The sequence below is a fragment of the Hylobates moloch genome, unplaced genomic scaffold, assembly GCF_009828535.3.
Source record: "Hylobates moloch isolate HMO894 unplaced genomic scaffold, HMol_V3 SCAFFOLD_19, whole genome shotgun sequence".
Lineage (NCBI taxonomy): Eukaryota > Metazoa > Chordata > Mammalia > Primates > Hylobatidae > Hylobates > Hylobates moloch.
The window spans coordinates 15,632,428-15,657,058 of NW_026652294.1; the positions used below are offsets into that span (position 1 = coordinate 15,632,428).

Genomic DNA, 24,631 nt, shown 5'->3' on the forward strand with positions numbered 1-24,631 from the left:
GGTGGAGACACAGGTGTCAAGACAGGAAGATGTGAGAACATCTGCAGCCTGCCAGAGGGGCTGAGGTGGGGGCAGGCGTGCCTCGACGAGGAGCAGCCAGAACGGCAGACAGGGCCTTACCGGCCAGTGTAAGGATCTTGGGCCAGGAGTTCTCCCTCCTACCTGCACCTTACGTGGAGCTTCAAGAAAAACTGTGTATCAAGGCTCCCCGGGGGACTGTGATATGCAGCCCTCGTGGAGAAGCGCTAGGGCAGACTGCAGCGTTGGGGCACTGCAGAGTTCTAAGGAAACCATGAAGGGGTCAGATGTGGGCTTTGGAGACATCCCCAGGTGATGTAAGAGCAGCAAGGAGCCAGCCAGAGCCCAGAGGTGCCTGAGCAGACAGAGGTGGGGGACAAGAAGCTGGAGGAAGACACTCATCCACGCGGGCTTTTTTCTTTTTCCTTTTTTTGTGTTTTTTTGAGACGGAGTTTCGCTCTTGTTGCCAGGCTGGAGTGCAATGGCGCGATCTCGGCTCAGATCCCCCGCCTCCCGGGTTCAAGCAGTTCTCCTGCCTCAGCCTCCTGAGTAACTGGGATTACAGGCATGTGCCACCACACACAGCTAATTATGTATTTTTAGTACAGACAGGGTTTCTCCATGTTGGTCAAGCTGGTCTCAAACTCTTGACCTCAGGTGATCCGTCCGCCTCAGCCTCCCAAAGTCCTGGGATCACAGGCGTGAGCCACCGTGCCCGGCTCTCCACATAGGCTTTGGTCGGGGGCTCTGTCACCATGAACCCCACAGAGAAAGAGCTAGAATAAAGTGACAGGGAGGCAGAGGGGCAGGTGCGACCCCAGCAGGGGTAAGGGTGGGCAGAGCAGGAGAGAAGCAGGCTCCTGAGATGCAAAGGGAATAGTGTTAGGGAGAACAGAGAACAGGGGCTCCAGGCTCTTTAAATCTCACTTCTGCCCTTGACCACGGACAGGGCCCATCAGCAACGCTCTGCAGAAAGTGGATGTGCAGTTGATCCCACAGGACCTATGCAGCGAGGCCTATCGCTACCAGGTGACGCCACGCATGCTATGTGCCGGCTACCGCAAGGGCAAGAAGGATGCCTGCCAGGTGAGTCCCCCCAGTGTGGGAGGGAGAGAGGAGGGAGAAAGGATGCTGCTCATGTCACCAGGGTCTGGCCCTTTGCTCACATCAGCCTGCCGAAGCCTCCCATCCTCCCAGCAAGGTGGCGATGGCCACCCCCACTTTACAGAGGAGGCTGGGGCTTGGAAAGGTTGAGGAGCTTGCCCAAGGTTGCAGAGCCACAGATCAGAAGAGATGCTGTGATGGGCAGGTGTTAGGCTCAAACCCAGTTCTGCTCCTTGCCCACCACAAGGCACTAGGCCCAGGGTCCCACAGTGAGGTGGATGCATGGAAGAAGAAAAGGGTGTCAGCCAGAGAAGGGAGGTGGAGGCAGAGTGGCGGTGTGCGGACACAGCCACAGTTCCAGGAGGACACAGGCTGGCTGGAGGCCGGGGAGGGCTGGCTTGGGCTCTCTCCATTTAGCAGGCAAGGGGAAAGCAGAGCTTTAAGACTGAATGTGACTCTGGCACCCAGTCAATTCCCAACAGTCAGGACTTATCCCTATGGCTCTTCACCTGGAAAAGGGGGTGCCTTACCCTGCTTCAATCCTCTCTCCTTTCCCCCTTTCAGGGTGACTCGGGTGGTCCGCTGGTGTGCAAGGCACTCAGTGGCCGCTGGTTCCTGGCGGGGCTGGTCAGCTGGGGCCTGGGCTGTGGCCGGCCTAACTACTTCGGCGTCTACACTCGCATCACAGGTGTGATCAGCTGGATCCAGCAAGTGGTGACCTGAGGAACTGCCCCCCTGCAAAGCAGGACCCACCTCCTGGACTCAGAGAGCCCAGGGCAATTGCCAAGCAGGGGGACAAGTATTCCGGGGGTGGGGGGGGGGGCGAGCGGGCCCTGTGGTGGCAGGAGGTGGCATCTTGTCCCTGATGTCTGCTCCAGTGATGGCAGGAGGACGGAGGAGTGCCAGCAGCTGGGGGTCAAGACATCCCCTGAGGACTCAGGCCCACACCCAGCCCTTCTGCCTCCCGATTCTCTCTCCTCTGTCCCCTTTCCCCACTGCTGCCTAATGCAAGGAAGTGGCTCAGCAGCAAGAATGCTGGTGCTACATCCCCAGGAGTGTCTTGAGGCGCGCCCTACTCTGTACAGAGGCTGCTTGGGCAGCCTTGCCTCCAGAGAGCAGATTCCAGCTTCAGAAGCCCCTGGTCTAACTTGGGATCTGGGAATGGAAGGTGCTCCCATAGGAGGGGACCCTCAGAGCCCTGGAGACTGCCAGGTGGGCCCACTGCCACCGTAAGCCAAAAGGTGGGGAAGTCCTGACTCCAGGGTCCTTGCCCCACCCCTGCCTGCCACCTGGGCCCTCACAGCCCAGACCCTCACCGGGAGGTGAGCTCAGCTGCCTTTTGGAATAAAGCTGCCTGATCCAAGCCCCGCTGCTGGAGTTTGAATGGGGACCCAGGCACCAGCCTCATGCCCTTGACTGGAGCAGCCCCTGCTTCCTGCTCAGCCTGTTTGATAAGTGTCCAGAAGGCCAAGGTGGGCTCAGTGGCAGTGGGCATGGCCACTGAGGGCTGGGGCCTCCAGGGCAGCTGCCCAGGTCCCAGAAGAAATGCCGGGAAGGCAATCATTTGGGGACCCTCAAGTCAGAGGGATGTGAGGAGCAATGGTCTCCTTTTGGAAACTTAGGAGGAAACTGAGGCTCAGGCGGTTAAGATATCCTCATGGTGGCACTGGGGGTTAGGAGAGGAGGTGGCATAGACTCCTGTCTCCCAGCTCCCTGTCTGCCAAGGCCCCCTCCAGTGCGACACTCACTCCCTTTGCATTCTTTGAGCCACTGAATAAAGCCTCGGGCTCCAACCATGTGCCAGCACTGTGCTGGGGCCACAGGGGTGAAGGACCTGGCTCCTGACCCCAGGAGCAGTGGGGATGATCCAGTGGGAAGGGGCCGGAGGGGAGCGTGGACTGGGCAAGTCAAGGCAAGCTGCCTGGAGGCTGTGAGACTTGAGCTGGGGTTCAGAGCTGGTCCAGGTGGGAATATCCGGGAAGGATATTCCAGGCAGGGAAGAGCATGTGCAAAGACACAGTCCCGGAAGAATGAGGCACACTAGGACCCAGCAAGCCGAGGGAGTGTTGGAACAGAGCTCGAGAGGACTCAAGAATTCAGAGGGGCGAACTGAGGTGGGATAGCAGAGCCTGGAGTTGAGCCAAGGATTTGACCCTGAAAGCTCTAGGGAGCCATGGTAGGCTCTATAGCATAGGAGTGACATGGGTGGATTCACATTTTGGAACCAGCCTTGGCACCAGCGTGCAGGGAGCGGCAGGCAGGGAGGCTGGTTAGGAGGCCACTGCAGGATTCCAGGATGGAGAGGATGGGCCAGGACTGAGCAGCGCCATGGGATGGACTGGAGGATGATTTTGGACCCCTGGGGGCAGTTGTGATGGAGCCAGGGGGCCCGCTGGAGGTGAGGGTGGGCGGTCAAGTGTGGACAACTCTTTCTAGACACCTAACTGGGAGTGGAAGGGAGAGAGGGAGCTTCAGAGGGGCCCTAGACTGAAGAGGGGTTTTTCCAACATGGGTGCTGCTGCCAGGTCTGTGGGTGAATGAGGCAGAAGGAGAACCAGGGACGGGGAGCACCCACCTGGGTCCTGCCAGGAGGAGCCGGGGCAGCTGGGTGGGCAGGGAGCGTCTCCAGAGCAGGTGGGCAGAACACACGCAGAATACCTTGGGTGATCTGGAATCACCCTGGGCCCTACCTCAGTCTTCATCGGAATCCTGGAGGGCGGGGGACGTGTCATCTGTTCTCCTGACAAGCCTCCTGGTGACTCTTTTGCAAGGATAGTTGGATCCTAAAAGTGAGTCCAGCTTTGGAGTGGAGTGTCCTGGGGGGAAGTGGCGAGGCCCTCCAGGCTTAAGCTGGCAAGAGGGTGTCCCCGCCCCAGCCTGTGGAGGGTCTGCACCTTAGGGGCTCACCGACCGGCAGGATTTCCTGGAGCAGTGGGGAGACTCGGCAGGACTGGGGAGTTGAAGGAACTGGCCAGGGTGGGTGGAGGGTCTGGGGTCTGGGCTGGGTCCAGCAGGCTCAGAGAAGGGAGACGGCGGGGTGTTTATATTTCCTGGGATTTTGGGCAGAGGGGTGGCAGCAATAGGGAGGGATGGCGGTGGCCCAGGTGTCAGAGTAGAAGTGGAGGGGGCGTCCTGAGAGGTTTAGGATGTGGCAGAGGCAGCCCAGGGCTCTCCCTAGAGTTCTGTTTTCTGGCTCCCGGCCAGGTAGGGCAGGTGCTCTGGTATCCGGCCCCAGGGCAAAGGATATAGCCAGTTCCCCAAGCCCTCCCTGCAACACACACAGGAGAATGACAACAGGGCAGCGTCCCTGGGCTTTCGGGACAAAGCCACAGTCCTTTGGACCAGTCTACCACACCTTTAGTTTAGCCCCGTCCCCAAAAGTGGCCCAAAGAGAAAGAGAGGGCAACAGCCAGGCTGGGCTGTTCCTTTGGGTTTTATTACATGGTGGGGTCAGACACAGCTGAGAAGCAAGGACCCATCCCGGGAAGTCAAACACAGGAGGGCCCCTGGCTCAGCTGCCACACCCACTCTCCCCGGGCAGTTCCTGAGGCCTCCGCCGCCCCTGCCCAGCCCCTTCTGCTGCCTCTTCCCGCCCTCCAGGCCAGGCGCTGGGCCAGCAATGCAAATGGCTGGGGGTGGGATCACCAAGGAGAAGGCCAAGCCACCTACCCCTACTCTGCCAGGCCAGCTCCCCACAACCTGCATCCCCAATACCTGAATCTCCATTTGCAAACACAGTGTTACGCCCAGGGGTCGGGCTGGGTCCTTCCCATCCCAGGGCAGCTGAAGGTGGGCGGCCCCTATATACTGCCTGAGGGCCTTCAGGGACTTTGGTCCTCTGTGCACCCTCACAACAACCCTGTGAGGTAGGTGGGGTGGGAGGAGTTACCCCCTGGACTAAGGCTCGAGGAGGCAATGTGACTGGGCCAGGAAGGAGCACATCTGCCATGCAGCAGGGGAGCCCGGGAGAGGGGACACGGGTGCCGGAGAGACACAGCCAGACATTGCCACACATCTGCCATGAGCAGTCGACTCTGCCCAGAGGTCTTGGGGCCCACCTCGGGCCTTAAGAGGTCCCAGGGGGCCCCCGCCCCACCCCTGGAGGCAGGGGTAAGTCACAGCCCCACAGGTGCAGACAGAGGAGGCCGGGGAGAGGGCGCTTCTTCCTTCTCAGGCCCGGGGCCCACCCCATGGTACAAAAATAAAGGATTTCAGATGGGAACCCCAAGTCCCTGGAGGTGATCTGGGGCCTCACATCCGGGTGCCTCTGGCTTGTAACAGCTAGAAAAAAAAGAGGGGAAGGGCAGGAGGATGGGAGGGGCGGAGGTGGGGCCGGTAAGGAGGGGGTGATGCAGGGCCAGGGGGTGGAGAGGAGATTGAAGGGTGGGGGAGAGGGAGAGAGAGAGAGGCAGTTGAGTCACAGGCTTCCTTCTGGAGGAGGGGGTGGGGCTGAGGCCCAAAGAAGATGGATTCAGAACTGAGTTGGGGGGAGCAAGAAGGGCACCCCAACGAACCCATCCAGGAGCCCCATGCCCGGTCTTGGTCTCGGTGGCGGACACCTACAGAGGCCAGATTCTGCCAAGACTCTGAAGGGGGTGGGATGGGGGTTGGTCAGGGCTGGGAGAGGCACTGATGCCCCAGGTGAAAGGAGCCACGGAGAGCAGCTGTCTGTCCCCATTTTAGAGGCAATTGTGGCCCAGAGAGGGACAGTGACTTGCCCAAGGTTACATAGCAGGCAGAAAAGAGTGGGGTGGGGGGCTTGTGGGCACATGGCCAGGGCTTTTTCTGCCACTCTGCAATCCTTAAGCCACTCTGGCTGACACGTCATAGGCCAAGGGTATCCAAAAGTGGCCTGTCCTCCCCATCCCCACAGAAATAGGGGATGCCACAGGGCAGTGACACAGGAGCTCCTGGATGTGCAGGGACTCGGCCAGGGCCTCTGGCTTCAGTGGTCCCTCCCTCCCCACCAGCCTGGCTCTGGTGCTGATGGGCTGGTAGGAAAGTTCCCACTCCCTAACTTTCTTCTCCTCTCAGAGCCTCACCCCCAAGGCCAAGGTCGGATGAGAAAGTTTGGTGGGTGGAGATAATCAGCCGAAAGCTCGGCTCTAGTCCAAGGATCAAGAGATGAGCACCCTCCTTGCTCCAACCCTCCCTCCAGCACCGCCAAGCTACAAACCAGGGATGGCAGCTCTGGGGGCGGGCGAGGGGCCGAGGAGAAGCCCTCACTGCAAGCTCAGCCTCAGGTCTGAGAGGGTGCGGACGGGAACCTGCAAGGAGGAAACGTGAGGAGGAGGCCGGGAGGAGAGGAGGCGGGGCAGGGCCTGCAGCCAGGGCCCAGCCTCAGAGGTGCCCGGCAGGGTTGGTGGGCACAGAGGAGGTGCAGCTGCGCCCCTCCTCCCCAGGCTGGGAGGCAGGAGGTACCAGAAGGGGCGCAGGAGGCGGCAGGCAGGACGCTCTGGGATGCAGGGCCAGGGGGCCTGGGTGGAGGGCACGGGAGGCTGGGACCAGGGCAGACCCGGGATGGAGGCGTGAGCAGGCAGAGAGAAAACCCGGACAAGGGCAGAGAGGGAAGAGGCAGGGTGCAGATGAGATCCAGGAGGAAGAAGAGGTGGATGAAGATGAGGCAGGACCTCCAGCGGGAAGCGGAGGAGGAGGCAGTGGTGGGAGGGAGAAAAGGTTAGCGGGATCCTGAGATGACTGGGCTGCAAAGAGAAAGTGAGAGAAGGGATGGTTATGCGGGTGAGGCGCCAGGCAAGTGGCTGAGCTAACCCTGGTGCCCCCCCAGCAGCCCCGGGGCCCCCGGTTCTGCAGCTGGCTCCAGCAAGGAGTGGGCGGGAGGCTCCGGCTTTGCTTAGCAATCATCCTCCTGGGGGTTGGCTGCACCTTTCTCCTGTGCATCTGCCTCCACCTGCACCTGTTCCACCTCCACCTCCTCCACCTCCTCCTCCTGCTGCTGCTGCTCCTCCAGCTGCTCCTCCGTGCTCTGTGAACCAGCCGGCGGACCCAGGGAAGAAAGAGTGGAGACACTAACAGAGGGGCCAGGGCCTGCTGGCTATCCCCAAAGACCCGGTCTCAGGCAAGGTGAAAGGGACCTCAGGAGAGGGGAGGGCTCCAGCCACAGAAGCTGGGGGCATCTTCTCCAGTCCCCTGGGCAGCTTGGGGAGGGCCTGGGGAAAGCAGCTGAGGATGGGGTGCTGTGGGCATGCTCCGGGGTCAGCCTGGCTGCTGTTACATAGAGCGAGGCTGGAGGGAGGGGATGAAGCAGAACGGGGAGGGTGTGGGACTGGGGTATCCCTGAGGGGTGCCTGGGAAGGCCTTGTTTGGAAAGACTGCTCCTGAGTAGAAATGTGGCCACAGAAGCCCCAGGGCAGACACCACCCAGATCTGGGATGCCAGCCAGTCTCTGACACCCCAGGTCCAGGGGCTTTGGCCCAAAGAGGCAGAAGGAGCAGGCTCGCTCTGCATCCTTGCAGGGCAGCGCCAGCCCTGGCAGTGGTGGGGGTGGGGGGTGGTGGGCAGGCAGGGTGCATCACAGCAGGACAGGGAGGCAGACAGACAGACAGGAAGCCAGAGGTAAGCCTCCACTGTGCAGGGGCGGGCCCCAGGAGGAGCAGCCTGCCTTCTTCCCAGCCTGGTTCACGCCTGCTCTGTGGCTCTGCGAAGGCCCTTGGGACTTCCCACAGCACTGGGTCCAGGGTGGCAGGACCCCCGCTCAGCCCTCTCCCCACAGTGGTACAGTGGATGCTGCCAGGGCGCTCTCAGGAGGCTGCCTCAACAGGCCAGGCGGACACACAGGACTGGCGGCCACCGAGCTGCCCCCATCCTGCAGAGAGGCTAAGGAGGGGGCCTGGGAAAGGGGCAGGATTTACGTCGGTGGCTTCCCAATCCTGGCTCAGGCCAGCTGGGGACATGCACCTGTCCCTGGGGAATAAGTGGCCATTTGGGATCCCAGAAGTTCCAGGCTCCAAGGCACTACAAAGAGTATGTGATCCTCCTCTGTCACTTCAGAGCGTGCAGCAAAAGTGCTGGGAGAGGACAAGCCTTGTCCTAAGTCACACAGAGAGTGCCACACTGTGCCCTGACCCCTAGTCCATGCCACAGTGCCCGGTGGCCACTAAGCGGCCCCCTTCATGCAGCCTCTGAGTCCACGCCGGCCGCACCCTGGGGATGCTCTCATTTCACTGCTCCCAGCCTGGGCCTGGGTAACGGCGGGTGGCATGGGATGGATGGCGGTGGCTGTGAGCATGGGGTTGTGCATGGGCAGCGGCGGGAGAGAGGTGGAGGGATGGTACAGGTGCAGGGGCGGGACAGGCGGGGAGGGTGGAGGGAGACAGGAGCCTTCTCCAGACACGGACATGGGCTGAGGTGGGTGGGCTCACCTTGGTTTTGCGGCTGGACTCTGAGCTCAGCCCGTTCGGGGAGCTGTGGAGCTCCTTGGACACCACACACAGGAACTCTGCCTGGTCCTCGCTGCCGTAATTGTAGGAGGAGCCGATGTTCACCAGCTAGAGGGGCGGAGCATGGGGAGAAAAATGCAGGTTGGTGTTGGGGGCCGTGGGGCAGGGTACAACAGACCTCGGCACTCAAATCAAGATACCAGCTCAGGTTCCAATCTTGCGGCTTGTCAGGCCCACTCCTGGGTTTCTAGAGGGCACCTCTGGGCAGGAAGGTGGAGTCTTCCCCCTTGCAACCTGTGCCTGTGGTCTGTGCCCCAGGACCAGCCTCTCCGCCAGGCTTGGCTGGCCCGATCCCTGGTGGAGGGTGGCAGCATTACCGCCGTCCCCACCACCACCTCCAGCCTAGCCCCAGAGCCAGGGGGCCCTTTTCTAAATGCAGGCAGAGGCCTCTCAAGGGCGGCTATCCCCCGTTCCAGATGTGGCTGACACAGCCCCAGGACAAGGTTGCAGGGTGGCATTGGCAAGGTGGAGCCCCACAGAATATTCCCTTCACTCCTGGAAGAAGAGGTGGGACAGGTGGTCCACTCCTGAGACCAAAGGGCAAATGACCGATGGTCCCTGGCCTGCTTGCTCAGCCGCTGAGAGCCTGTGCAATTGCCAAAGACACCCAGAGGCTCTCAGAGTAGCCCTGCCCTTGTTCCAGGGTCCCTAGAATAACCATGCCCACAGAGCCCTTCTGGCTAAGAAATAAGAAAGTTCTTCCAGGTGATGAGTCTCATTCAGCTCTCAGCGACCCTGAAGGGAATCTCAGGCCTGCTGAAGGCCTCACAGCTAGGAAGGGGTGGAGCAGGGAATGGCATCGGGGATCCCAAGTCCTCTCTGAGTGTCGCAGACTTCAATATGGATTTCTAATGATTTGCATGACACTAATGCCAACATAGGGAGTCCTATGGAGGGCTGTAAGCTTTACTGATGGCCCTTCTAATCTTCACAACAGTCCTACAGAGGAGGTACTGTTAGCCCACTTCACCGATGAGGAAACTGGGGCCGGCAGAGGAGACGTAACTTGCCCAAGGTGGCAGGCATGTCCGTGGCGAGGCCTAGAGGTGAAGCCAGGCCTCTGGCTCTGCACTAGGCCCATTCTTCCATCCCTCCAGGCCATCCTGGGGGCTCCGACCTTCTGCCTTGCAGTCTCCATGTGCCAGGGAACACGTGGGTGGGTGTGGAGAAAGGCTAGCCAATCCCCCTCCTTCTCTAAAGGCACTTTTGACCCTGGGCTCACTTTCTGGCTCTGCTCCTCTGGAAACCTGAGAGGTGGGAGGTCAGCTGCATGACTAGGGATAAAGTCCCTCGGGATAAGGATCTCCGATGGGTAAACTGCATCTGGACTGGGAGGAACCACCGTTCACCATAAAGACCTCACGGGAAGGCACTGCTTTGGGCTCTCCTGCATGTTGCAATGCTGGCCACTGGGCACGTCCCCTGCGGAGACCCTGAAAACTGCGTCAGGAACTGCTACGATCGCATGATGCTGACTCTGAGTTCTAAGAGGTGCTGACTCAAGGTGGACTCCACTCACCTATGTGGATCTGGTCTCCTTGCACCTGGGCTGTCCTTCGGGGGCCACAGACTCACTCATGCCACCAGATAGATCACCACCCGGTTGCTGTGAGGACTCCCGCCAACAAGGACACCCCGCGCTGTCCTGTGGTCACTGGGGCTCCTATCCTCTCTCTCTCGGTCAACCTGCCACCAAGTGTGGTCTCTCCTAACCTTGTTTAGTTTGATTTCAGAAGAACCCTGGGGTTGGGGGGACTGTGGTGGGGAACCCAAGACTGGGGCTGCCGGAAGGGAGGGGCCTGCTTGGTCAGAGGCTAGGAGGTCCCAGGGTGGTCCTGGTGGCACGCCCCTGTCCCCAGCGCACCTGCTCGAAGCGCCAGCCATCAGACATGGTGGAGACCATTTGCGTGAGCTCCTCCTCCTGGCACTGCAGCACGCGGTACACGTGCTTGGGCGGGACCTGTGGGCAGAAGGGTCACATAGAGGGCACCTGTGGGAGCACCAGCCACCCCAGGAGGGGCATGAGCACCTGCTGCCACCACCCCTGCAACATACCCAAAGAAGAAGAGAGGGAGAGAAAGAAGAGGTGGTTGGGGGGAGGAAGCCATGCTCTGAGCACCTGCTCCTCACCAGGCATTCACCAGGCACCATCTCACTTAATCCTTCCAAGAATCCTAGGCATTATGGGACGTTCCATTGAGGCTCAGAGCGGTCCAGTTACTTGCCCAAGGTCACCCAGCTCAAGGGTGAAGGAGACAGAACCGGAACATGGGTAATTTAAGAAAGAACATGGGTGGGGCTTAGGGAACATTCTGGGTCACCCTCAAGGAGTCAGGCCCTCAAGGAGACACGGAGCCTCCCCTCTTTAATTCCCTGGGCCTGAGAAATGGTTCCTCACTACCTGTCCCCCAACCCTCACACATCCCCCAGAGTAGGTGGAAAATCTCTCTCCCTCCTCCTGCAGACCGGCCAGGGAGGCCCGGGCTCCAAGCTCACAAACGCCAGCCCCAACAGCCTGTGCCGAGCCCACCAGGCGACCATCTGATGCCACAAAATGCACAATTTGCTAATCCTGCATTGCCCTCTGCAGGGCACCCTATACCTACACACTGACCCCCTTCTGCCTATGAGGAAGGGATGGGTGTGCCATTCCCACCCCTCTCTATCCCATAAGAGAAAATCAAGGTCCAGAGAGGGCGAGCCTGGCCCAACACACAGCAAATGGGGCTGAGACAGGGACTGAACCCCAGTGTGCCTGTCTCCGAGTCTAGGGCTGTGCTGGGCAGCCTGGGAGCCCAACCATGCCTCTCCTTACAGGCCAGCTCGGCCTCCCCATGACAAACACTGGTCCTGTCTCTCCCAACCTCCTCTGCCTCCCGCCCTGTCTCTCAGCCTCCCTCTCCCCACCGGCCCCTGCCCTGGCCATGTGTGCTGCCCCTGCTCCCGACCTGGGTGACCGTGTAGTCCTTCTCTTCCATCCGGTCTTTGATGATGCGGATCAGCGGGCCGATGTTGTAGAACTCGGCTTCCTCCAGGACCCCTGGCACAGACAGAACAGATCCCAGGTCACTCCTTCTGCCTCCATGCCCCATTCTCCTCTTGTTCCCTCCACCCAGAAACCTACCTGCCGCTCTGATCACCCGCCCTGAGGGCGAGCTGAGTGTCTGTGAGTTCAGGGGTCAAATAAGAGGGAGCATTTCCTTCCTTGGATCCCACACTTCCTGTGGAAGGGGCTGAGAGGCTGCCACACAGCTCTGCTGTGCTGAGTGCGATGACCCAGGGGTAGCTTCCAGGCCACAGTCTGGGGCAGCTTTAGGGCTATCAAGAGACAACAGGGTCATTGGGACTGATCCCCAGAATGTCACCATGAGCAGGGCCTTGCCTGACCCCCGATCATGTGCTCCTATTTATTAAGCACATTCTAAGTGCCAGGTGCATTACATTTTTCAATTCTCAGAACTAGAAGGAAGTACTTTCATCATCCGCATTGAACAACTGGGAAAACTGAGGCTCCCAAAGAGAAGTAGCTTGTCCAAGGTCACACAGCTGGTAAGTGCCAGAGGGAACTCAAGCGCCGCAGACTCCAGAGCCCATGTCTCCCCACTGTAAGCACATACCCTTGTGTCCATGCATTCCCCCAACTGCCTCACCTTACAGTTTGCAACACCCTGCACGAGCTCATCACAAGTCCCAGGGATATGAGGAGAGCAGGCATTACTGTCCCCATCTTACAGTTAAGTTAATCTGGGAGATGAAGTCAGCCCACCAGTGAAGTGATGAGCTTGCAGCTGTTTCGACTCCCCTAGGCTCTCAGAAGGCAGGGGACCTTTGGGCCCTTTCCGTGACTGGCCTCTGGGCTCCCTGGGGACAGAGCTCATTATGAGCGGAATGTGTGTGTTCCTCGAAAATCCACCTGCTGAAAACTGTGATGGGATTAGAAGGGGAGGTAATGAGATCACGGGGGTAGAGTCCCCAGGGTGGGATCAGTCTTCTTATAAGAAAGGCTAATTGGATGTGAGGGCGATCTGGCTGGGACATCTGTCACTCCACTGATCACGAGGGTTGATTTAGCTGATCTGGCTGGCTAGGTGCGTGTCCCCTTCCTCCCTCACCACTCCAGGTGTGTCCCTCCCGAAGCTGTGAGCTCCATCGAAGGGGGCGAGCACCCCCGATAGAGGAGGACTGGTCTTTGGTCAAGGGTATGTGAGTAGCTGTGCTCCCCTGCTAGAACCTCCAAACAAGCTCTCGAGAAGGGACGGGCGGGGGCTAGCTCCCTCTCTTTCTGCCACATGAGGACACAATGAGAAGTCAGCAGTCTGCAATCCGGAAGAAAGTCCTCACCAGAACCTGCCACAGTGCCCCGATCTCGGGTTTCTAGCCTCTAGGACCAAGAGAAATAAATTTCTGATTTTCACAAGCCACCCAATCTATGGTACTTCATGATTGCAGCCTGAAATGGCTAAGATGGGGCTCACATTTCTGATCTGCCCTGTCCCCAGTGCCCACACAGGACCAAACACAGAGCAGGAGGTCAGGGAGTGCTGCTGCCTGATTACGAGAATTATCCCCAGTGCCCTGGGCGGAGCCCTGCAGGTGACAGACAGCTAGCACCGTATTCCACATCCTCTGGCCAGGCACTGAGCTCCATGCTGCACTATTAACTCCTTTCATCCTCATGACAGCTAGGTGAGGTGGGTGCTATGGTCCCCCATTTCACAGATGGGGGCATGCAGGCACAGAGGGGTTAGGTCACTTTTTCAGTGTCACACAGCTAGTAAGTCTCCTCTCAGATCCCCTATCCCCTGGATAGCCCTGTGTGATCCCCTAGCCCCCGGATAGCCCTGTGTGATCCGATAGCCCTGTGTGATCCCCTAGCCCCCGGATAGCCCTGTGTGATCCCCTAGCCCCCAGATAACCCTGTCTGATCCTCTAGCCCCCGGACAGCCCTGTCTGACGGTGTAGGAATAGCAGGGCTTTAAGAACGCAGGGCGTGTAAACAGGTGCTGGCTGTGATGCAGCTGGGGTGTTTACTTCCCTCCCAATGGGGCCTGCTCCTGAGCCTAGGCCACGCCCATGGTATCTGTGCTCCCCTAGGGATTAACAGGGAAGCTGTGGGGCTCTGCAGGGCCAGGCACCTACAGTGGACTCTGGTGTTGCAGCCCTGACCTACTAGAGAGTTGCTGGGCCTCCAGACCACTGTGTCCCATAGGGCTCAGGGAGGGCAGACCATGGCCCAGAGCAGGAAGGCATGCACAGGTGCAGGTGCTGTTTATGCACGGGATTCATGACATCTCCCTCCAGAAGGCAGATCACCGCCCGCATTTAACAGATACCAGTGGAGACGCAGTGAGAAGTGACATGTTCAAGCTGGTCTGGCTGGATCAGCTGACCCAGAGCCACACCCTGTATCCCAAAGAAGAGTTAACTTGGCACTGACTGTAGTCCTTGCCCCTGGCTGCGGCTCTGCTAACAGGTCGTTCTCCCAGACAGGGCTTCCCCACTGTTTGTTGGTCCCAGATATGAGCATATCCAGGGCCTCAGCCACCTAGGCCTGGGGATAACCAAAGCCCCACTGGGAAGCAGACTCCCCCCTCCCCTGCCTCCACCCACAGCCAGCACTGTGCCGCACAGGCTGCCAGACTTAGTGAACAGTCACCCGCTCCACCCACTTACAAGCCCTCACCAGGCAGAATTTGAGATACTGGATCAGCCAGAGAAAGAGAGAGAGAGCTCTCCCCATGCCTGTCAACACTGCATTCCTGTCACCCCAGCCTCCGGATGTGACCGTCCCCACCTGGCTTCCTAGGAGGCCACAGAGAAAGGGCATCACAGCCCACAGCAGAGGCCACAGGGCCTCGCTGACTTCCTCTATCCCCTGCACATGTGTCTCTTCACCTCCCTGACAATACCCAGGGAAAGCTTGAGCCCGTCCACTTGGCAGAGCCCCAGGCTCGACGCAGGCAGATGCTTGGGAATCAGCCCCGTCCGATTGGGAAGAGGCAGGAAACCACCAAGCAGGCAGATGGCCGTCCTGGTTGTCCAAATGGCTTGGGGCCTCCACAGAGGGCCCTGGCAGGCTGCATAAGGCCAGGCTAGGATGTGGGCCCCAGGCCAGCCCCCTGGACCAACTCACCCTCCTCAGCCATGTCCTTGTCCAGCACCAGCTTGCCATGCCGGAGGAAGTTCAGGATGGGCCCGAAGTAGGTGGGGTCACGGTCAATGAGGTAGGCCCCGGTCTCATCCTATGGAGGTGAGGGATGCTCGGTGAGAGAAGAGTGAGGCTTCTCCCCGGCCAACCCCGCACACGCACAGGGAGGCAAGGAGAGTCGAGGGAGAGCTCTTCCCTGGATGGAGCAGGCACAAAGGAGCAAAAAGGCACTGGGGTCAGATGGACCTGAGTTCAAACCCTGCTTCTGACTTTTCCTGAATGTGTGACCTTAGGCTAATGATTTGGCCTCTTTGAGCCTCACTCCTCTCCCCATAATCAGGGATTGCTGTGAGCATCCGGTGAGAGGAGGTCTGAGTGGCAACCGGCCCAGCACGGGGCTCGGCGAATGTCCCTCTTAGAGGCTGTCCCCCGAAGCCAGCCCCACTGTCCCCCCAGGTCCCTAGGCTTATCAGGGGATGTTTACAAGTTTCCAGAGGAGTCACTATCTCACTGGACACTTGGGCGGGCAGGGAGGCAGGGTGGGCTTCCATGCGACTCTACAGAGAAATCGGAGACATTGAGAGGTGAGGCGACTTGCCAAAGGCCACAGCATCAGAGGCTCACGGATGGGGGAGAGGAGACCTTAGAGGTCATCTTCAGACCAGCCCTTCGTGTTACAGATGAGGAAGGAGGCTGAGCGCAGTGCAGGGAAGGGTCCGACTCAAGGTCGCGGCAGGCCGTGTGCAGCAGAGTCAGGGTGGGCGCTCAGAAATAGTGCCCGCTGGGCCAACGCTCCTTCCAGATTCAGCCCGCTCAGAAGGGGCCCCAGGGCTCCTCCATCCAGCTAGCTCCCTGCACCCCTCCGCCACCCACATCCCAAAGAGCGGGAGAAGTAGCCTCGTCGACTCCTTCCCCACAGCAGGAGTCCTCTTTGGGAGGGAGGAAAGGTCCCAGGTCTCTTCCTGTCCACAGCCCCAAAGAAGAAGGAGAGGCCCCGATCCAGGGCGGCTCGAGAGCTTCTAATGGCCGCGGCCTGCGTTGTCCCGTTGCCACGGCAATGGACACATCCCTCACTACCAGACCCACCTCCCCCTCCCCTCCTCCTGCCGCTTCTTCCCGCCTCCAGTTCCTCGGAAATGAACCCAGCCGGGTCCCCAGCCTGGCGGGCGAGCCAGGCCCGACAGCCCCGCGTCGGGCGAGCGGAGGACCCACTACCCGCTCGCCGCCCACCCCGGGGGCCTCACCCGGTCCGACTGCAGCTCTTCCCCCTGGCACAGGCGGCTGAGGAAGGACTTCTGCTCGCGGCACAGCGTCTGCCGGGTGGTCAGGAACACCGTGCCCCCCACGTTGAGCCGCACCCACTTGCCCCAGCCGCCTGCGGCGCGGCCGCCCGCCCCCGCCGGCGGCGCTGCCTCCCCGGCCTCCATCCTCATCGCCGGCCGCGGCGTCTGCATCTTCCTCCCGGGCGCTGGGGGCGGGCGGGGACCGCACGCGGGGCAGGCCGGGAGCTGTAGTCCGCGCCTCCTGGCTCCGCGTGGGCCGCGGGGAGGGTCCCGCCCCGCGCTGCTCCCGCCCCGCGCTGCTCCCGCCCCGCGCTGCTCTCGCCCCCGGTCCCGCCCCGCTTCGCCCTTCCCCGCAGGCCCGCAGTCTGGGCTGGTGAAGATGCCCTCTGGCCAAATCACTGTGTATGGGGAAGGTCGAACTCCCGGCTTCTGGGAAAAGAATGAGGGCTTCCCCAAATCTGCAGCCCTCCCATGGGTCCGAGCATTCTTGTTTTTCCTTTGTGCCGTCTCCGTCATCCAACAGCTGATAAGGGAAGAGACTTTCCCCTCCAGGAATCCCCATAGCATTGACCCGCATGTGTTTTGTCATATTTTTTCATTTGCCCTTTGTGTGTATAGGGGTGGGGGCGGGGTTGGTGGGAGTAGGTTCCTTCCCTCACCTGAGTTCTTGAAGAACGACATAGCCGGACTTGAGGTTGGCTGAGCACCTGTATGCCGGACACTTTGTGTATGTGTGTTATGCATTTAAGCTCTCAGCAGCCTTGTGAGTCTGGTATTTTGGGCTATACCCATTTTACAGATGAAGCCACAGAAGCAAAGTGACCGCCCTACTCACATTGCTGGTGAGTGAGTACCCACCAAGGCCTCTTTCCTACTCCCCGACCATGGAATGTCAGAGATCCTTGGGAAGGACTTCTAAGGAGGAAGAGTAGAGCAGGCCCTGGATCCGAGTCAGGAGAACTGAGTTTCCATCCTGGCTTTTGGTCGTTCTCAGTTTTTCCAAGTCCTCCCCAAGAAGGAGGAGGGATTGGTTCTGCAGGTGGCTTTCTGAGTTATTCCCCAGTTAACTTGGAGGGGGACTGTCATTCTGTGGACCTCAGGGTGGGGGAAGGGAGCAGTTCCTCATGTGGTCCAGGACCAGGGAGGGACAAGAGCTGACGAGGAAGCTGTCTCCTTATCTTCCTCTCCTTACTGGTTTCAGTCCTGCTCCTGGCCTACGGGGGAGAGGTCTGGGGCTCCTCTCACTGATCCAATGTCACATGCAGCTGGCCCAAACACTGGGCAGCCTGGCTCTGTGCTGGGAGAAGTTTCCCTGTTACCACCCAATGCCCTGCTTTCTGCATAAAGCTTTTCTCCTTGGCAGGGAGTGGATCAAAGGTGTACTGGAATCCTGCTACTTAAAATTCACTAGGTGTGTCCTGAGCAACTTCCTCTCTGAGCTTTGGCTTTCTCTCTTGCCAAATGGGATTTACAATAGTTGTGACCCCAGAGCATTGTTGTGAAGATTAAGTTATGAAATGTCTGTAAACACCTAGCATAGGCTGGGTGCGGTGGCTCACACCTGTAATCCCAGCACTTTGGGAGGCCAAGGCTCACTTGAGCCCAGGAGTTCAAGACCAGCCTGGACAACATAGTGAGACCCCTATCTCTCTCTCTCTCTCTTTTTTCTTTTTTTGAGATACAGTCTCACTCTCTCGCCCAGACTGGAGTGCAGTGGCACCATCTCGGCTCACTGCAACCTCTGCCTTCTGGGTTCAAGCAATTCTCATGCCTCAGCCTCCTGAGTAGCTGGGATGACAGGCATGCACCACCACGCCTGGCTAATTTTTGTATTTTTAGTAGAGATAGGGTTTCACCACGTTGGCCAGGCTGGTTTTGAACTCCTGAGTTCAAGTGATCCTCCCCCTTTGGCCTCCCAAAGTACTGGGATTACAGGTGTGAGCCACCGCGCCTGGCCCCTATCTCTATTTTAAAAAAATAAAATGATAGAAAACCAAAAAACAGCCGGTGGCTCACGCCTATAATCCTAGCATTTTGGGAGGCCGAGGCAGGCGGATCACAAGGTCAGGAGTTTGAGACCAGCCTGACCAACATGGTGAAGCCCCTTCTCTACTAAAGATACAAAAATTAGCCGGGCATGGTGGCTCACGCTTGTAGTTCCAGCTACTCAGGAAGCTGAGGCAGGAGAATCACTTGAATCCGGGAGGTAGAGGTTGCAGTGAGCCAAGATTGTGCCATTGCACTCCAACCTGGGTGACAGAGCGGGACTCCATCAAAGAAAGAGAGAGAGGGGGAAGGAAGGAGGGAGGGAGGGAAAGAGAGAGGGAGGGAGGGAGGAAGGAAGGAAGGAAGGAAAGGAGGGAGGGAGGGAGGGAGGAAGGAAGGAAAGAAAGAAAGAAAAAGAAAGAAAGAAATAAAGAGAAAGAAAGAAAGAAAACAAACAAAAAAAACACCTAGCACAGTCCCTGGCATTTATTATGTTGAATGCATGAATGGGTGAATGAGATGGGATGTGAAGTGGCCTTGAAAGATTGGCAGGACTGCTGGCACTTAGTGAGGCCTTGACCATTGTCAGCTAAAGCAAAACTAGAGCAGGAGATACTTCTTCTTTCATGCAAGGGTGGCAGGCAGGGGAGTGACCCGGTCAGATTTGTAATGTGGATCACCCTTAGGTTGCAGGGAGGGTGGTTTGAAGCACAGAGAGACCAGTTAGAAGACCACCTACATCTGGGTCAAGAGTAGGGGGAGCCCAGGCTGGGCACGGTTACTCACACCTGTAATCTCAGCACTTTAGGAGGCCCAGGAGGACGGATCACCTGAGGTCAGAAGTTCGAGACCAGCCTGGCCAACATGATGAAACCCTGTCTTTACTAAAAATATAAAAAATTAGCCGGGTGTGGTGGCGCACACCTGTAATCCCAGCTACTTGGGAGGCTGAGGCAGGAGAATTGCTGGAACCCGGGAGGCGGAGGTTGCAGTGAGCTGAGATTGCAGCATTGCACTCCAGCCTGGGCAACAAGATCGAAACTCCGTCTTAACAACAACAACAACAATAACAACAACAACAAAGTGTCAGAGAAAAGGGCCCAGGGAGGGTCTCGGGAGGTGGAGAGAGGGGATGGTGGGGTGAGAGGGGAAAGAGGAAAGAGCAAAGCTATATGGGGAAGAATGAGGGCATTCCAGAGGCCAGCTGTGGGCCAGTTGGAATGAAACAAGGAGTTCACCTGAGGAGAAGTTGGGAAGGTGTCAGATGCAGCGGCTCATGCCTGTAATTCCAGCACTTTGGGAGGCTGAGGGGGGAGGATCTCTTGCGCCTAGGAGTTCAAGACCACCCTGGACAACGTAGCAAGACCCTCGTCTCTACAGAAAATTTAAAAAAATTAGCCAGGCTTGGTGGCATGTGCCTGTAGTCCTAGCTACTGGGAAGACTGGGGTGGGAGGATACCTTGAGCCCAGGAGATCGAGGCTGCAGTGAGCCATGATCGCACCAGTGCACTTCAGCCTGTGTGACAGTGAAACCCTGTCTCAAAAAAAAAAAAAAAAAAAAAAATCAGGAAGGTGAGGAACAGCCCCCATGTTTCCTGGGCCAGCTGCTGCCCACCTAGGGTTGCCTCTCTCTACTGAGGTGTGTGGATGCTACAGCAGGACTTGGACAGCACCGAGTCTTTCCGCAAAGGAGGAGCATCATCAGCGCGGCATTTGGGGAATCTTAACCTGGCGTTGGTGCCAATATAGACAGTTGGGGTGGGGGACATCCCAGGGGCAGGGAGGGAGAAAGGGAGAGGGAAGGGTAAGAGCCAACATTTACGTTGTGAAGGACCTACCCAGAGACCACCCCTGCTTCCAGTGGCACCATTTTCTGGTCTGTTTCCCTCACTCTACAGTGTGAGCTCCCTGGGGACAGGCCCCGTCCCCACTCTGCCATATTGCAGGTGTCAAACACTGGGCCTGACTTTGGGAGGGGGATGAATGGAACAAAAACCCAAATACACTGGGAATGTCTTTAGGGCAGAGATGGAGTCTTCTTCCTTCCTGCTGTATTTCCATGTTATTTTATTTTTTTCTATTTATTTATTTATTTAGAGACCGAATCTCACTCTGTCAACCAGGCTGGAGTGCAGTGGTGCTATCTCAGCTCACTGCAACCTCCGCCTCCCGGGTTCAAGCGATTCTCCTGCCTCAGCCTCACAGGTAGCTGGGATTACAGATGTACAACACTACACCCGGCTAATTTTTTTTTTTTTTTTTTTTTTTTTGTATTTTTAGTAGAGACAGGGCTTCACCATGTTGGCCAGGCTGGTCTCAAACTCCTGACCTCAGGTGATCCACCTGCCTCGGCCTCCCGAAGTGTTGGGATTACACGCATGAGCCACTGCGCCCGGCCTACTTTTTTCTTGAGACAGAGTCTTGCTCTGTCGCCCAAGGTTCAAGAAATTCTGCCTCAGCCTCCTGAGCAGCTGAGACTACACGCACCCACCACCATGCCTGGCTAATTCATATATTTGTATTTTTTAGTAGAGATTGGGTTTCACCATATTGGCCAGGCTGGTCTGTAACTCCTGACCTCAAGTGATCCGCCAACCTCGGCCTCCCAAAGTGCTGGAATTACAGACGTGAACACCTGGCCCCATATTATTTTATTTCACTGCTTCATGCTTCCCATGTGCCAGACACTGTCCTAAGTGCAACGCCCCACGTACCATGTGTATCCAATGAAGACAAGTTTACCATCTGCTACGTGCCACAGACCGTGTTCCAGGCATCCTGTAACAGCAGGAGCAGCAGCTGTCATTTATTGAGGGCTGAGTTCTGGACCAAGTAGCGCCCATGTGTTTTTCCTGTAATCCTCACAGCAAGCCAGTGAGATCCATCTTGTTGCCACCCCCATCTTGCAGAGGGTGAAGCCATGGCTTAGAGACCAGGGATCCCTTCTAGGTCTTGTTGTAAATGGCTACTGAGAACTGCGCTGGCCTCAAAGCCTGGTCTCGCTGGCTCTGAAGCCACAGCTGATAAACATTCTGCTCTCCGGCCTCCCATGGAACCCCACAGCACACCTGCAGCAGGTGCTCTTGACACCACGTTACAGATGAGAAAACTGCAGTTGCAGGGCTGGTGCAACACAGGCCTGTCTGAGCCTGGGGCAGGGCTGGTCTCCGCCGTCCCACAGGCACTGCCCTTTTGGATACAGCCCTGGAGGTGCCAGGCGGGGACTTGGCCAGCACCTTTGGTCCCAAAGTGGAGGGAAAGGCTTTGTCTGGGCCAGTCTCACTCCCCCTCCTTTCCATGGAGACCCCAACCTATCCCTGGACACAGCGCTCTGCTCAGCAAGCTCCTAAAATGCTCCCACCTGAAGCCACAACCTCACCGGTGAGGGCCACAGCCAACAGCCAAGTGGCAAGACCCGGGACCCTTAGATAGAGCCGACAGATGCCACCATATCCATGCCCGTGCCTGGGCTTTGTCCGGATGAAGCCATGTTTGGGTTGGGAAAGGGTGCACCCACCTCTGAAAAGGATGCTTGGCCCCTCCCCACAACCAGCCTGGCATTCAGGCCATCGCTGGGCTTGCTGGGTACCCACTATATATGCCAGACATTGAAACACAGAGATGAAGATGCCAGAGGTGGCCTCTGCCCTAGGGAAGGCTTTGGTTTGGGGTAGGTGGGTTTGGGAGGCTTGGACAAAATATGGAATTCCATATCAGCAGTCATGGACTGTCACTCTGCATAGATTTTTGCATGTCTTCCTCATTCAGAGGATAATGATAAAACTCTAAACATTCCTTAGCCGCTTTTCAGGGTGATGGTTAAACTGGAGGAGGGCCAGATTTCAAATGCCTGCTAGTTACACCGCCCTCTGATGTCTTCTTCTGGGAAGAGCAGTCTCAAGTACTTTTTTTTTTTCTTTTCCTTCTTCTTTTCCCCCCCCAACCACAAGACCACTAGGGATCAGGTGCTTTGGTGCTTTTTATTTTTATTTTTTATTGTCATTTTTTAAAGATGGGGTCTCACTATGTTGGCCAGATTGGTCTTGAACTCCTGACCTCAAGCGATCATCCCACCTCAACCTCCCAAAGTGCGGGGATTACAGGCATGAGCCACCACGCTCGTTCCATTCAGTCTTTTTAATATGGCTCTGGACTCCACTTGAAAGTGAAATAGAACAGAGATATGGCTAAGGGGTACCGGCCCCCAGACAAGGATGCTAGCTGAGGCTTCGTGGTTTATCAGTTGGGTAACTTTTGGAAAGTCGTTTAACCTCTCTGAACCTCAGTTTCCCCATCTCTAAATTGAGAACAATAATAGTGCTTACCTCATGCAGCTGTTGTGAGGATTTAAAGAGCTAGTAGGTGGAGGGCTCTCGCCAGGCCACCTGTGTGAAGACCAGGGAACGCTGGCTTTGGTGAAGCCAGCCCTGCCACCCTGTCTATCATTGCCTGGACCCAAGATCAGTACCTGATGCAAAGGCTGCCCCTTAACATCCGTTTCTCTTTGGTCAGGGAAGAACCAAGCCCACCAGCTCCACTTTCCTGGGGTTGGAGGGAAAGGCAGAGAGAAAGGCCACCCTAGATGACCCCAGCTCCAGAGCAGACTGGCTGTCATTTCCTCATGCCACCCCCCCGCCCCCCCATGACCTAGAATGGCCCAGGAGTTTTTTTTTCTGCTCCAGATAGAGCTGAAAGAACACAAGATACATCCTGAAGTTCTCACCTGAGCACATCACTGAGTCCTGTTTTGAACCTTCTCAGCTTAGCAGCAGTCTCTGCCTCACTTGTGAGTGGCTTGTTTCACGGCTGCTGTCAGTTCCATGACTAAGACGTCATTCATCCCTGCTGGGTTTTTTAGTTTCAGTTCTCCTCTTCCCCAGATTCAGCACATCAGAACATTCTGATCAGCCATTTTCTGTTCTTTATGTCAAATCCAATCCTATCACTGCCTGGGGCCAATTCTGTTACTTACCCTTGATGTGGGGGTGTTTGATTTTGAGCCTCTGCACCTTTTCAGGTCACTTGAGGAGAAAAATGGGCATATCCGATCAGAGAGTGTTTCCTGACCAGCCAGAGCTATGGGTGCATGAGATCAGGCTTCCAGAGGCCCACGGCCCAGGGTTTGAATCTCTGCTCCGGGTTGGGACCCTGACTCATGACACCTTGTTAGTTAGTTATGCAACCTCTTCAAACCGTTTGCAATATTTACATCGTAATGTAATTCGTGCTTATTAGCGCTATTGCACACAGTGAATATTAGCCATTATCACCGAGCATCTATTATGTGCTAAGTCCTGGGCTGGAAGCATCATTCTCAGAGAGGCTAGATATGGGTCCATAGACTTGAATATTTCATGATAGGATGGTGACCCTGGAGACTGCAGACATTACAGGCCCTCTCTGTGAGCTCTTCCCGGGGAGGGTCCGTGTCTCCTTCGTTTCTGAAAGTCTAAAGCTCAGCACTTGTGACAGGCTTGGGAATGTCTGGCCCCAGCCTCTCCTCCAGCTCCTTCTACCCTCCACCCCGCCTCTGTTTCCTCCCCGCTGGGAGTGGGGATGCAGGTAGAAGGAAGGGCAGGAATGTCTGGAGGAAAGGGTGCCTTCTCTAATTTGCACAAAGGTGCAGTGGGGGCGGCAGTGATGCTGGCCCCTTGCGTCCCTGCTGGACCACCTGGGCCCCGGGCTCGGCTCCCTTCAGCCAGCAGGATGGGGCTCAGCGCGCTCCCAGCCTGACCTGACTGGGCAGGAGAGTGGCTGGAGATCCCTCTTCACCAGCAGGTGGTGCGCCCACCCGCCGAGGTCCTTGGGGAGTGTCTTGGACAGCAGCCCCAGGGCACCTGCCTGCCTGTGTGTCTGCTACTGCTGATTCCTTTTGCAGAAGCTCAGCTCTCAGGACTGAGGCCATGGCAGCAGGCCTAACTCTCACCAGCCTCCCCTCCCCAGGACTTCCCTCTCCTGCCTCAACATCTCCTTGGCTCCAATGCATGTAATTCCACAGCTTGGTGGCACAGAACCAGGGATCTACCGTCTGTCCCCCTGGGCCCCGTGGACTCTGCGCCTGCTGCCAGGGGGACATTTATGAGCACTTCATGTGCCAGGCACTGCACCAAGCACTTTTGTGGATGATCTCTTTTAATCCTAACCCAACAGGGAGATGTGGCTGTGATCTCACTTTACAGAGGAGAATCCCAAGAAGTCCGCTGTGCTGCTCTGGCGCCAGCCTTTCCTCCAGCTCCTTCTACCCTCCGATCCCCGCCCCGCCACCGCCCCCCCCTCCCCGCCCCGTTTCCTCCCTCGCAGGAGTGGGGATGCGGCTAGAAGGAAGGGCAGGAAAGGTTTTCCTTGCCTGGCGTCCTTTGTTCTCTGGTGTGGCTTTGCTGTGGCTGGAGCAGATGTTTCAAGCTGGCTCCTTGTTTTCTGGCAGGTTGTTTTGAGAGTTCTTTGGTGCCCCCATTGCTGGGAGTAGCTCCTACTACAGGTCTCTTCCTGGGCAGTATCTTCTCTGGTTCGCCCCTTGGGATGCTCCTCAGGGATTGGCTTCCTGGATTCCACTGTCCACCCACTCCCCAACCCCGCTTCCAGCCTCTGTGCACTCATGCACCAAGTCCCCCTCTGGACAGCTCCAAGCCATCTCC

The 24,631-nt window shown here is 57.6% G+C and overlaps 3 protein-coding genes across 18 annotated transcripts in view; 2 read left to right on the top strand and 1 right to left on the bottom strand.

The window, feature by feature from the left end:
* TMPRSS6 (transmembrane serine protease 6) overlaps positions 1–2,485 on the top strand; it is a 37,601-nt gene extending 35,116 nt beyond the window's left edge. The window contains exons 17-18 of one of the 2 annotated variants that reach the window (XM_032138525.1): positions 968–1,104; positions 1,687–2,485. In XM_032138525.1, coding sequence (XP_031994416.1) covers positions 968–1,104; positions 1,687–1,845 — 296 coding nt within the window. In that variant the 3' untranslated portion in view covers positions 1,846–2,485. The remainder of the gene's footprint in view (positions 1–967; positions 1,105–1,686) is intronic. The other variant, XM_032138526.2, reaches the window with a different exon arrangement.
* The window catches only part of CIMIP4 (ciliary microtubule inner protein 4), a 302,707-nt gene that overhangs the window by 227,371 nt on the left and 50,705 nt on the right, over positions 1–24,631 (top strand). The window lies entirely within an intron of this gene.
* Positions 377–17,202, bottom strand: KCTD17 (potassium channel tetramerization domain containing 17). 15 transcript variants are annotated; one of them, XM_058430977.1, is made up of 11 exons: positions 16,670–17,202; positions 14,713–14,821; positions 11,528–11,619; positions 10,444–10,539; positions 8,502–8,627; positions 7,006–7,105; positions 6,753–6,824; positions 6,165–6,389; positions 3,698–5,403; positions 1,653–1,857; positions 377–794 (listed from the first exon to the last, which is right to left on the bottom strand). In XM_058430977.1, the coding sequence occupies exons 2-9, from the start codon at positions 14,723–14,725 to the stop codon at positions 5,189–5,191; spliced, it is 939 nt and encodes a 312-aa protein (XP_058286960.1). In that variant the 5' UTR covers positions 14,726–14,821; positions 16,670–17,202; the 3' UTR covers positions 377–794; positions 1,653–1,857; positions 3,698–5,188. The 15 variants fall into 15 exon arrangements, with proteins under 15 accessions (XP_058286960.1, XP_058286953.1, XP_058286955.1 ...); XM_058430970.1 differs by lacking the exon at positions 16,670–17,202 and adding an exon at positions 15,972–16,214 and having other exon boundaries at positions 379–794; XM_058430972.1 differs by lacking the exon at positions 16,670–17,202 and adding an exon at positions 15,972–16,214 and having other exon boundaries at positions 380–794; positions 3,813–5,403.

Bases quoted from the DNA above. Each gene is read 5' to 3' on its own strand.
- KCTD17 (XM_058430970.1), bottom strand. From the start codon at position 16,181: ATGCAGACGCCGCGGCCGGCGATGAGGATGGAGGCCGGGGAGGCAGCG. The intron at 11,620-14,712 runs GTGAGTTGGTCC...TGTCTGTGCCAG, and splicing joins CAAGGACATGGCTGAGGAGG to GGGTCCTGGAGGAAGCCGAG. The intron at 8,628-10,443 runs GTGCGCTGGGGA...CCGCCCCTCTAG, and splicing joins ATGGCTGGCGCTTCGAGCAG to CTGGTGAACATCGGCTCCTC.